This window comes from Epinephelus lanceolatus, chromosome 6, assembly GCF_041903045.1.
Source record: "Epinephelus lanceolatus isolate andai-2023 chromosome 6, ASM4190304v1, whole genome shotgun sequence".
NCBI classification, from domain to species: Eukaryota; Metazoa; Chordata; class Actinopteri; order Perciformes; family Serranidae; genus Epinephelus; species Epinephelus lanceolatus.
This window is the reverse complement of record NC_135739.1, coordinates 23,238,527-23,250,845: the sequence shown is the minus strand read 5'-3', so window position 1 is coordinate 23,250,845 and position 12,319 is coordinate 23,238,527. Positions and strand designations below refer to the sequence as shown.

The 12,319-nt window shown below is 43.5% G+C and overlaps 1 protein-coding gene across 1 annotated transcript in view; it reads right to left on the bottom strand.

Annotated features, from left to right (window-relative positions):
- The window catches only part of rnf13 (ring finger protein 13), a 68,618-nt gene that overhangs the window by 5,954 nt on the left and 50,345 nt on the right, over window positions 1–12,319 (bottom strand). Inside the window, exons 5-8 of the mRNA XM_033622372.2 lie at window positions 11,981–12,068; window positions 9,438–9,528; window positions 7,347–7,452; window positions 6,829–6,922 (exon numbers count right to left, since the gene is read on the bottom strand). Of these exons, the coding sequence (XP_033478263.1) occupies window positions 6,829–6,922; window positions 7,347–7,452; window positions 9,438–9,528; window positions 11,981–12,068 (379 nt within the window). The remainder of the gene's footprint in view (window positions 1–6,828; window positions 6,923–7,346; window positions 7,453–9,437; window positions 9,529–11,980; window positions 12,069–12,319) is intronic.

Genomic DNA, 12,319 nt, shown 5'->3' with positions numbered 1-12,319 from the left:
TCGTTGGTTCATTTATACACGCGAAACGCGTTCTCTGGCTGGCTGGATTGTCCGCTCGGTCTGCCGTATATACATGGCGGCGCAAGATGGCGACCTCTCTAAAGCAAGGCTCTTGCTATATATATATATAAAAGCATAATTATAAGGCTACGAAAACCAAACGAATTTTATTTTATAGCGATCATACACTTGTATAAACATATTAATGGGTAGAATATTCAGATTCAGATTCAGATTGACAATAAACCATGCCAAATATTACACACTGGCCCTTTAACAACAGACAAAAAAATACAAGACATCTCTTTACAAACTCTCACTTTGGAGGCTCGTGAGAAAAACGAGGTTTTCGTCATGATTCCAAGGTAACACAGCACGTCTAATTGATTTACAAGTGGTCCTTTTGTGGGTGAAGTACTCCTTTAAAGTTTAGTGGTTTAAATTAATCTGACTGAACTGTTGGCTTGTTTACAATCTGGCTGATCATCTGACAGTTTGTGTCTTTATTTGTCCAGTTGTAGCGATGGTACCATGTGCCCAGATTTCAGCAGTGTCTTTGGTGAGTACAATGCTATCATAACTGATTAAATCATGGCCAAAGCTACATAAATTACTAGAGTAGTAATAAGCCTGAATTATCCTTTAACTCTTAACTCCACATAGTTATTTTTAAATACAGTAAAAAGAATTAAACTCTAAAGCCTGTGAGATGACTCAAAGCAGCCCAGGACTCTGTCCAGTGAGTGAGTGTTCTGCAGCAGAACATAATTCACAGCCTGATCCACTCATCCCCCCTCACGGAACAAATTACACCACTCCTGCTGATCAAAGAGCCCGCTGTGGACGTTACCCACTCCTCATGTCTAGGCGCTCCCACCAGGAATCAGCTTCAGTAATGTCATTACTGTGACCTGCACATGTGAGCTGAGATTTGTGAGTCTCACAGGTACAGTACGTGTGTCCAGAGGAAGTGTTGCAAGAGAAAAATGCAATAACAATAAAATGTTTTAGAGAGAATTAGGCACATAATAAAAACATGTATTAATTAAGGTGGTGTAGGCAATTCTGGAGGACGACATTTGATTGTTGAGTCTCATTCCAAGGTCGTCAAATACAGATGTTTTGGGTTGGTATTCAGACCAAACCACCAATCAAAAGCGTACATGTTTGATGAGCTGGGAATAAACTGTCTTTTTCTACAATCACCTACTCCACCTTTAAATAAATGCTCAGCAACACCAAGACATGTGAAAAACAACTCAATAAAACCATTCTTACCAAAGTGTTTGCTGAGGTGACAAGACACAAGTCTTAATATATTGTGTGTTTTCAGTTGAGTCAGCTTTGAATTTGGCCGATCCAAAACATCTAGTTCAAGATTTTGGCAACGTGCACACTTTTCAATTGCTGGGAATCCCTTACATTTACGTTTTGGGGCCAGTAGCACATCTTAAAAGGACTCTTGAGCCAGTGCAGCTCTTCTCCCCTCTATTTTTCATTAATCAGTCCGCCTGCCAGCATTCCTGGCTCTCAGAGGAACCACGCTGTCCTACTGAACTTCAGATGAGCAGCGAATGTGCGTAGCAGAACGAGAGCGAGTGAGCGGATGAAAGAGAGGGTGACAGAATAACCTAGTTAGAAAAAAATAAATAAATAAAAAGAAGAATCCTCTGCACGGTTCGACACTGGTTGAGCCAACCAGACAAGGGCAACTGGCACTGAGGCCAGTGAACTGAGAGACAGAGAGAGCTCCTCTGTACTGACATCAACATGCCTCACACACCGACGGCTGAGACACTGCAGCTGCTCTGTTCAGTGTGTGCATGTGTGTGTGTGTGTGCGTGTGTGTGTGTGTGTGTTCGTGCTCAGCTCCCCGCCTATGGTTTGGAAGCGGAAAGCCGTGGAAGGGAGGGGTGATGTGACTCATCATACGCAAGGAGGGATCAGACTGGAGTTCAGGGGTCAGAGGGAGAGTCCAGCCTCTCTCAGTCTAATGAAGGGTCTAAAACAATCCCCCCCTCATTTCCTCAGCCAGTTTACAGTCAACTATGAGCCTGTGTGTCGTCAATTTCTGGCTTTGACGTCTGTTAGACGACGGTTGCTGGTGAAACTCGCCACCCAGAGGGCCAAAACTCACTGTCAAATGTCAGGCTTTCAGCCTAAGTGGGGATGACGCAAGGCTCTGCAATAAAACCAGAGCGCAAGTCAAGCTAATGGCAGAGCGACGCTGCACACTGACAGCTGTGATTACATAATCCTGTACATTGACATAGATCTTATGTTGCATGCTACTGCTCAGACTGGTATTGTGCACTAATTACATGGGTACCATGGTTTTCATTAAGGCATTGTGCACCGTCCATACAGACACCCTTTGTGTCAGCTGCTATTCATTTCAGCCTGTGCACTCCCTTTTCCATACGTGCAGGTCTGACATTATCCAATGCCTACCAAATCTATACATGAATTGTCAGGTGGCTAAATATAATAAAAAAACATCACCAGCGAATATTAAAGGTATAAATGTAACAGCAACAGCAGCAGCAAGAAACATGTGAAAAGGATGTGAAAAAACAACTCGACAGGAGCACGTCTGACAAAGTGTTTGCAGAGTGAATAGATAGATGTCGGAGTGTGCCAGTCTGAGCTCCTCTGCCAGAGATGGTAGATGGTGGGCTGATACACTCATCAGCAGAAAGGCATCCTGCCAGCACAGCAACGGCTGAGGCTGTGGCTGATCAGCTGGTTAACATCTTCCCGAGGTGACTTCACTTACCCAGAAAAGACTTCGCACCATGCTGCATCTAGAAACTCTCCTGCCTCTGAAATGAACCAGTGCAGTACAGTGGTATCTGAATAACAGACTGTAAAGAGAGGCACTGAAGTGGTCTCTGTAAGGCCGCTTATTGGTTTATAATGGGAAGTTTTGACGCATGGATTTGGGTTTACCCACTGCTGCCATAGGGGCTGATACTCTTTGCTGATATCCGATATGCCAACATGTAACAACTCATTTGACCGATACCAAGGTTGATATATACACTTTTTCCCCACCTAATTTTAGTGATCATCAAGTCCCTTCTGTAGTGGAATTAATATCATATTATGCAGAATACTCTTAATGTGATGGCCCAAAACAGGAAAAAGCATGTTGGTCTATTCCGTTTAATTTTGAAGCCAATATCAGCCGATACAGACGACATGCAGACGTTATCGTACATCCCAAAAAAATATGTAATAAACTTAATAAACTGATGCTACAGGGGGAGATAATGAGAAAGCAAAGTCTGCTGAAGCAAAGCCATGATGTCACCTCAGGCAAATGACTACAGCACCCTTCAACAAGCTAATGACCCAGAGGCAGAGTTGGACACCTATATCAGAGCGCTCAGTTCAACGTCTGCCCGGTTAGCATGAGCTAACACTGCAGTAGCGGCTAACATCCAACTAGGGTTGCAACTGTATGAACAAAAACAGGATTTTTTTAGCTGAACAAATACTTCATTTTAACTGGAACCATTTTTTTTTAAATGGAGGAATGTGTAAAAAAGTCTGACAAGAAGTCATGAAGGAGAAGAATTTTTTCCGTCTGGTTGCATTTTTTTTTAAATACAGTAGACAAGCAAATGTACACAGTAATTTTCAAACCAAGATATATGGTTTTACGGTATACCGCTGCAACCCTACATCCAACACAGAGCCGTTTTACGGTCCCAACAAACTCACACCGAGACTAGAGTGGCTTGACCCGTCAGGTAATGTTAGCTGTTTGATGCAAGCAGTTAGCCCAGTCACTGTGTGGGTCATGTGGACTTATGTTGAGCTCACACTCCCGCAGTAGTAGTATCATAATAAAAAGAGACAGAAAGTAAATATCAAATATTTCAAATATCAAAAAGAAAATGTTATGTTAGCTCTACCCTTTCTTATCGTTTTATCGGTAATGATCGGTCACATTTTTTTTTTTAATTATAATCCCTAGTGAAATGAACTATTTAAGTTCACAATGCCACTAAGAATGTTTTGTCATTGTATTTCAAGAGAAGTTAGGAGTCTCCTCTGGGACTTCAGTCTGGTTCTTGGAGCCAGCACCTAGTGGCCACTGTGGAAACTGCAGCTTCAAACATTTGCACAGTGGCTCCACCGTGCAAAGCTGCAGACTGCAGCTTTAACAGCAACACTAACACAGCAGCATCACAGTGTTCCTGTTCACTGTGGCTGCATCTGCTCAAAGCCCCCAGAGTCCAAGCTCAGCATTATCTGTTGCAGCAGAGGCCAAGGGCGCCATTAGGCATCCTTCCCACTCTGTGCAGCATAAGCACACACACACACACACACACACACACACACACACACACCCACCACACACACTGCCCAAAAACTTCTCGATGGGGCTTGGAACAGCAGCGAGTCTTGAGTGTCACAGTGACTTGTGTGGCACTGAGCCATTTCTAAAAAATGCTACAGCTGAAAAATCCTCACAACATGAGGCTTATAAGGAAAAAACAATCATCATGCTGTAAACAATGACCACTGGCGTCCTGATGAGCTGATGTAACAGCAGCTTTGTGATTCTAGCTTGTCATTGTCTCTATACAGACATACAGTGAGCCTGTGGTATTATTTTGTTTCCATAAGGCCACGCCAGTCCACGTTTTAAAGACTTCTTCACTAATAACACACTGCGCTTCTATAATGTTGTCGGACTCCAGAATAAGAGGTATCGTCTTTATAATACCACACACTCTTCTTTCCTGTCAAAACCTAGTGCCAACATTAGGGCCTGTGTCCACTGAAGCGCTTTTCCTGAGGACAGCGCATTTTTAAAATTCTTTGCAATACCAGTGCTGCACATTTTTGCTACGCTACAAACACCAGCGGTGTGACGAGGCACTGAGTGCTGCATGTTTGGTGTTTTTATTTCTGAGCACCAAGAGGTGAAAAATGTTCAGCACTGAGTAAAACACTGCACTTGTCATTGTCACGTTCTCCTCAGCCATCCAATCACAGTGGAGAAGGGGCGGGACAAATACCACAAATACCAACCATCAAATCTTACATGTACAAGTGTTGAACAACATCAAGAAAAACAATGGAGGAGAAATATCTTAATATAGTGTATATACATTAATATATCTTTCTTCTCATGAACCCACATAGACCTACGGATCTTTAGCCTTCCTTCATTCGTAGCAACCAGACGCAACCAAACCGTCTCAGCTAAAAAAAACCCTCTTTGGTGACTGGTGCATTTTGATGACACCTCACTAATTTAAAAAAAAAAACAAAAAACTATTCCTGTTATTAGAGCTCTCTCTCTGACCTGGTGTAAACACTGTCTAACACACTGCTCTGGGAAACAGAGGCAGTGTCCCACTGCTCTCAGGCCCTCCTGTTATAGCCCTCCTATGCTCAAACCAGGGCACTCGGCTCTTTGCCAAGCTCGCGTTGCTCCAGAGTGCAGGGCTTAAAAGGTGATTAGGTAGAGATTTGGTGTCCCCTTCCTGTATAGCCAAATGCTCTGACTCAGCTGACAGGAGCGCAGACGCCGCCCTGGAGGCCGTTTCCTGGACATATGAACTCCCCGGAGCGGCCAAGGTCGACTGTAGCGGTGCCTGGTGGAAACCCTGAGTCAGAGTGGGCACAGCCACCAGAGCGCACAAACCACAGAGCCTGACGTGACAAAAACAGCTATCTGAGCAACACATGCTGCCTTTAGCTGGTGTGTTGCACATGCATCTGTTTCTGCCAGGCGGAGGAGGAGCAGCTCGTCTCATAACCCCCGCAATTAGCAGCTTTGCAAGGGGGCTACTTATCATGCACCACCCGTAGTCTATAAAGCTCCCTGGTGTCCCCCTGCACAGCTGACTGTAGTCAGGGGATTTCCAGTCTGCAACAAACAGCCGCCGCAGGAAATACAGCCGGCACGAAAACCCTCTAAATACACAGACAAAACTTATTTGACCATAGCACAAAGAGGATTTGCATCGCAAAGCAATGCTATAGCCTGTCTGACCCTTGGACTGAGAGGCAGGGTGGGGGTTTCTGGCACAACTTTACCTACTTCCAAGGTGCACGGAGAGGGGACAGACCACTAAAGAGGTCAAAACTTAAGCAACACTTGTTTATATACTGTATGTAACGACCAATAAAGTTGTTCTTTACACTACAGGTGTTGCTGGAGTTCTGACCTCTTTTGACCCATGTACAGAGAGGACAGAGGAGGAGGCCAGAGGCAGAAAAAGCTTCACAAGTTTCCACTCAAACACTCAAAGTCACACAAATATACAGTATTTATCTCATCAATCTTACTGTCTTTACAAACCAGCGGCACATACTGTACATCCGCTCAACACATCCAAGATGAAAACCAAAACACGCTTAACTTTCAACCCCTGTCAGGCCTCTGGCATGACTGAGAGTACATTCCAAACCATCAGTCATGTGTCCGGTCTCAGCAGAGAGGAGCTCTAATCTACCACGGAGGGCTTTGTGGAAAAATCAAGTCCATATTAATCCGATTAGCTCCAAGGTGCAGAGCTCCAGGGAGAGATGATGTGTCGTAATGCATTGATGACATCTTTCCTCTGGGCCAAATCATGTGAGAAAGAGCAGCGGGGTAGAGGAGGAAATACCTTCTCTAGAGGCTCTAAGGTCAAAGGTTAGATTTAGGATGAAAATGATTTTTGATCCGTCATTTAACAGTGGCTTAATGGTATTTAACATTCAGTATAACGTGTGATATTCATTCTCCATAAAGTGAATATTGTAATTACGTTAGGGTTTAAATGACACAGTCACAGGTAAATGAGATGTTTGCCTCCGTACCTTTCTTGTACTTGTGGATGGGAAGTTTCTTCAGCTGATCTTTGCGCAGACGGCTCCTCCGAGCCCGGTGTCGATCCTGAACAAACTTTGTAATCTATGAGCAGCGGGGAAAAAAAGGAAACATGTCAGAATCCTTTTAAAGTCAGTACGCTAAACACCCACATCTTTCTTGTCCAAGTGCTGAGTCCAAAAAGCTGTAACTGTAATTTCTGTCACATTAGGAAAAGTGCGATATCTTGTGCCCACACTGGATGGTACTGGTACCTGACGAAGAGCCAATCTGGACTCAGAGTGTGGTACTTTTCCTGATGTAACAGAGTAGTGCTCTCATTTAAAAGCAGTGGTTAACAGTGTTGCGAGTCCTCAGGAGGCAAAAATAATTCAGAATACCACCTATTTCCAATCAACTGATTTAAAGAACTACATTTTAAGTCAAATAAAACTACTGTCTGCCTTTGAATATGCTCAACAGTTTATAAGGAAAGTGAACTTTAAGTTTAAAACAAAGATTTACCTACCATGAAAACAACAATGAGGATGAGGCAGATTCCCACGATGATGAGGAAGGGGATCAGGTAGTATTCCAGCGGCAGGCTGAAGTCTGGCATGAGGACCACGTGTCCCCTAGAACAGCAAGCAGAGCCATCGTCAAGTGTCAGAAGGTGACAAAACGTGCAACGTGCATGTAACCTCCATAGAGGCTGTGTTATGGCGTCAGTTTGTAATGGCTCATCGTTTCAGCTGCAACACTGACCACGTTTACATGCATGCTAATATTCCACTGTTATACTGAATTCGACAATATACTGAATTTGATATAGGTCAGGTAAACAGCATATTAAACCAGTGCTAGCATCCCTGCATTGGCTTTCTGTCAAATTCAGGATTGATTTTAAGGCTCTTTTATTTGTTTTTAAAGCCACACATGGGCTGGCACTCCCGACCGCTTAGATTCTCCGAATACTGTCTTTTAACGGTCCCATAATCGAGGCTGGTGGGTAAGGGAGATCGTGCCTTTGCAGTAGCTGCTCCAAAGCTTTGGAATAGCCTCCTGCTCCCAATAAAAACCTCTCCCTCCACTGACACTTTCAGGACAAATCTTAAGATGTACATGTTGTCAATGGCCTTTGGTTGCTCATAGTGGTTTTAATATTTCAGTATTTTATAATCTTTTTGTGTATGTAATTCTTCTTACCGGTTTTATTCTGTTTTATATTTGTGTATATTTCATATTGCTACATATCTGTGTGTCATTCTTTTATTTTGCACAGCACTTTGGTCAACTGCTGTTGTTTTTAAATGTGCTATAGAAATAAGCTTGATTTAATTTGATTGGATATTCTGTTTGGTTTATACTGAATTAGACCTTTTTCTGAATGTAGCATTTTTCAAATAGGACATGTGATAGGCTGGTATTATGCTGGTTTTAGGAGCCTTCTTTGGACGTGTCAACAACATGTGTTAGCTCTGTTAGGTCTGTGCATTGTCATGGATGCGTTGTACACAAATCAACTAGCCAAAAATTTGCAAGGCTGAGGGGCAGAGATGCACGCCCGAAAGAAAAGCCCACAGTTCTGGTCAGACGGAGAAACATACCTACTTTTAAAGATCTTCAAAGGCTTGGATAGCAACTGGTTTTTGGATATCCGCAAATACCACAATACTGACACAGCTCAGCCTTTCCATTTTCTATATTTCAAGGTGATACTAAGTTAGGGCATCGACCCCTGTCAAACACAGCAGATAATGGCTTTGACATAGTGGAAATATTATCCATTTCATTATCCATGGAAACGGCCTCGTATGAATGTCGTCTTTTTTTGTACTCGGAGAAAAAAAATGGCTTTTTAGTGGAAGGGATTCATTTTAGTGTGTTTTTTAGTGTAAAACTGCAGTGTGTCATATATCCTCCAATTCATCGTTCCTATTTTTGTATTGGTTGTTTTTTGTATCTTTTCTTATCTAGTGGTGCGTGCCCATATGTGTTGACAGGTCTAGCTTTGTGCAGTCCAAGTCAAATTTCCCCACAGGGACAATAAAGTATCTATCTATAGAGGGTCCTCTATTCACATGATGACCTTTCACACTATGAGTTAATGGGATCGACCTCTTTTCACAGAACTCCATCCACAGCAGAAATATGTCTGCAACCAGTCCAATCTGTAACAGCCAACTTGGTCCACACTGACAAAACTCTGCCAATACCATGTTTGGTGTTCATTCCTCAGCAAAAGACTTGGGAATTACCCTCGTCTATTTGGATGGTATCTGACAAGCACCACACACAGACACACACCAGCTTTTTTAGAAATGGAGAACTTTAAAGCTGTGACTCTCTGGGCTCCTCTGACAGACTGAGACATTTCATTACCACCTCACCAGCAGCGAATTCGCATCACATGACAAACCCTGCGCCTTGACATATCACAGTGCACGCTGCCGGCATCACTCTGTAACTTTAGATTTAACTTGTATGGCAGGAGCTGGACAGGTTTGAGGTTTGAAAAGGCAGCCATCTCCTCACAATTCACACTGAAAATCTGAGGAGTAAAAAACCTGCTTCTATTTCTATTGAAGGACTGAAAAATGAGATCTGGGTTTGGACTTACCCCTTGTCATACGTGAAGTCTTCTTTCAGAGAGTTGGCAGTTTCCTCGCTCACAAACACAGAGGGGATATCTATCTGCTTCATGACATCCACTAAAAAGGGAAACACAGAAAAGTAATGTATCAATATATCATTACAAATTAAAGTCCTGTTATTAGAGAAAGAGTAAAATAAGGCTTGTTTGTATCGCACCAAATTTAAATTTAAGTTAAAGTAGTTTCCTAACTACAGGTTTTAACCACATCTAACAGTCTTTATCACTTGATAAAGTTTGCTTCATTCAACCTTTTCCCCTTGCTAATTCTAACATTGGACAAATGTAGGAGGCGAGGGATAAGACCTTGTTTGACCAACCCGACAAACACTCCAGCTGAAGCACAATGACACCTCCATACACCATAAATTAGTTCATATACGCAGGCTTTATTAATGTAAGAAAACCTGGTAAATAATCAGTGTACACGGCTCTGCAGTAGACAAGTATGACTTTCTGTTGTATTTACTAGTGTGTCACAGACAGGAAGGTCACAGACGGAATGTAAAAACAGGGTTAGCAAACAGTAGAAACCAGTGAAAATGTTACTTCTATATCTCTACTTTATTCAGACTCTCTCTAAAACTCGTTGCCAACTAATTTGAAACAATGATTGCGTGCTGCTTGGACTGAGACAGACAGAATTTGTTGTGATGTGTCATCTGTAGCCCTTTTTAAATAGGAATTGTGCAAATTTGCAGGAAAGCCCAATCAGTCTTTTTCCGCTTTGGCAGTATAAAAACAAAATCGGGGAGTGCGGCAAAATGCCGCCTACCTACTTTTGTTTATACAGAATGTGCCTTTTTCGGGGCAATGGGGGTCGTGAGCAAGTAACAAAACGTGTAGCTCAGCATGTGACGTAAACAGTGACGTGGGAGGGAAGCCATGGCTAGTCAGTCCTTCGGCGATTCTCTCGTAAGTTGGTCCGTTCTTAACCGTCCCAGTCATCTGACGGTTAATGGCCTCTTCGTTTGCGAGGGCAAGGAGGGCACACAATTCCTTGTCTCCCCAGTTGCTCATCTTTATAGTGTCTGTCAGGTTTGCGTTAGAGCTTAGATCCGGCCCGGCCCGTCTCCTGCGTTAAACATCGACTCCACTCGTCTGTTCCCGTCAGTTCTTGTTTTTTCAATTCAACAGGTCATTTTAAACATGGGTAAGTCCATATTTTCATCGTTTTTTGTAACGTAATAAGTTAATGACAATTTGTCATTGCATGTCCATGTATTGAGCGTGTTGGGTAAACACTGAATGAATAGGGCATATTTTTTTGGAGGCACGGAAAGCCGCTGTCCCTCCCACTTATCTCTACCACCACCACCCCCCCCCCCCTTTCTGTATGTGTGAATTGCAACCCCCAATCTGTAGCCATTTCTCTCTCTCTCATATCTCTCTCTCTCTCTCTCTCTCTCTCATATCTGACCGGGCCCGGCCTGGGCCCATCAGGGGGGTGGGGGCCCAAGCCGGGCCGGGTCGGGCCGGGCTCGGGCAGAGAATCTAAGCTCTAGTTTGTGTTTCCCTCTTGCTACTAGCTGCTCACTAATTCCTGCTATCAGCTGTTTCCTGTTTATCCACCGCCAGTGGGTCGCACATGCGGCGTCATCAACAGCTCCTCCCACAAGTCTTCAACAGCCCCTCCCATTGTGGAAGGCCGCCTCGTTCTTTATAAACCAAAAAGGTTCCGCCAATATGACTACCCTACGGGGCGGAAAATTGGGCACCTCGGATCAACTCGCCAATCCGGCTCTGTGTGTCTAAACACTCGCAGCTTGCCGGCAAAACAGCCCAACATTTGCCGAAAATCTGGCAGTGTAAAAGGGGCTATTCTATCACACTGCAAAAGGGGGAAAATTTGTGTGTTCACCCTGGTGTCATGTTTCCAGCACTGATGATTGGAGCTGATCGGAGCTGGAGCTGATAAATAACTTAGACTACTGCAGATTCAATTGTCCTGGGAATGGGTGCCGATAATAACCTTTTCCATTACATATTAAAGCTAAATAACAATTTTAGAGGGTGTTAGTGTTTTTTTGTCCCGTAGGAAAGAGGTTTTATTGGCCTAAAAATATGGGAGAAACTGCCTTACCCAGTGTATAAAACACCAGCTTATAAGATCAACTCCTCTTAAAAACAATAACCAGGGCAGGAAGCCTTCTGGATAATTTATGACTGTACTGCAACCCCTCAAGTGGGAATAGTAGATCATACCTAACTGAAGGAAAACCCCAGACACCATCATATCACAAATGTGGGCTAGAGGGAGGCAGGGAGGACATGGATTGATATGCAGGGGGTGCTATGCTGCTGCGGGGCATCACATCCTTTCTCGAGTGCATCTTAAGACTTGAAATGGACTTCTAACTATGAAAGAAGCCTGGCTTTCCCTCAGGCTTGGGGATTAAGAGAAAAACACAAGCACATCCTCTGTCAAAAGACGCGTAATCAGGCAGCTGTGGAAGATGCTGAATGCTTAGAAAAAGAGGACTGTGCTGGTGGTGTTGGTGGTAACTTACAATCATTGGATCCCATGCTGATTAAGTCATTGGAGTCCACATTGTGAACAATGGCTGCCTTGTACCCGGCTTTCTGGGCATTGAGGACCTGTGAGGAGACAAAATATTTACACTCTGATTATCAAATGGATCCTCTTTGGTGCAAACACCTGGTGATCATTAGTAGCTAACCTCAACTAAGACTAAAAACAGCCCTAAGTGAAGGTGTATGTGTGATAACAGGGGCTCTGTTTCAGATAATGTGATCGACTCCAATCTCCACTATCTGACACAGCAGCATCAAACCACATTAAACATGACATAGAAACCAGCTGTGGTTAGGAAAGAGAGCTTTCAGAT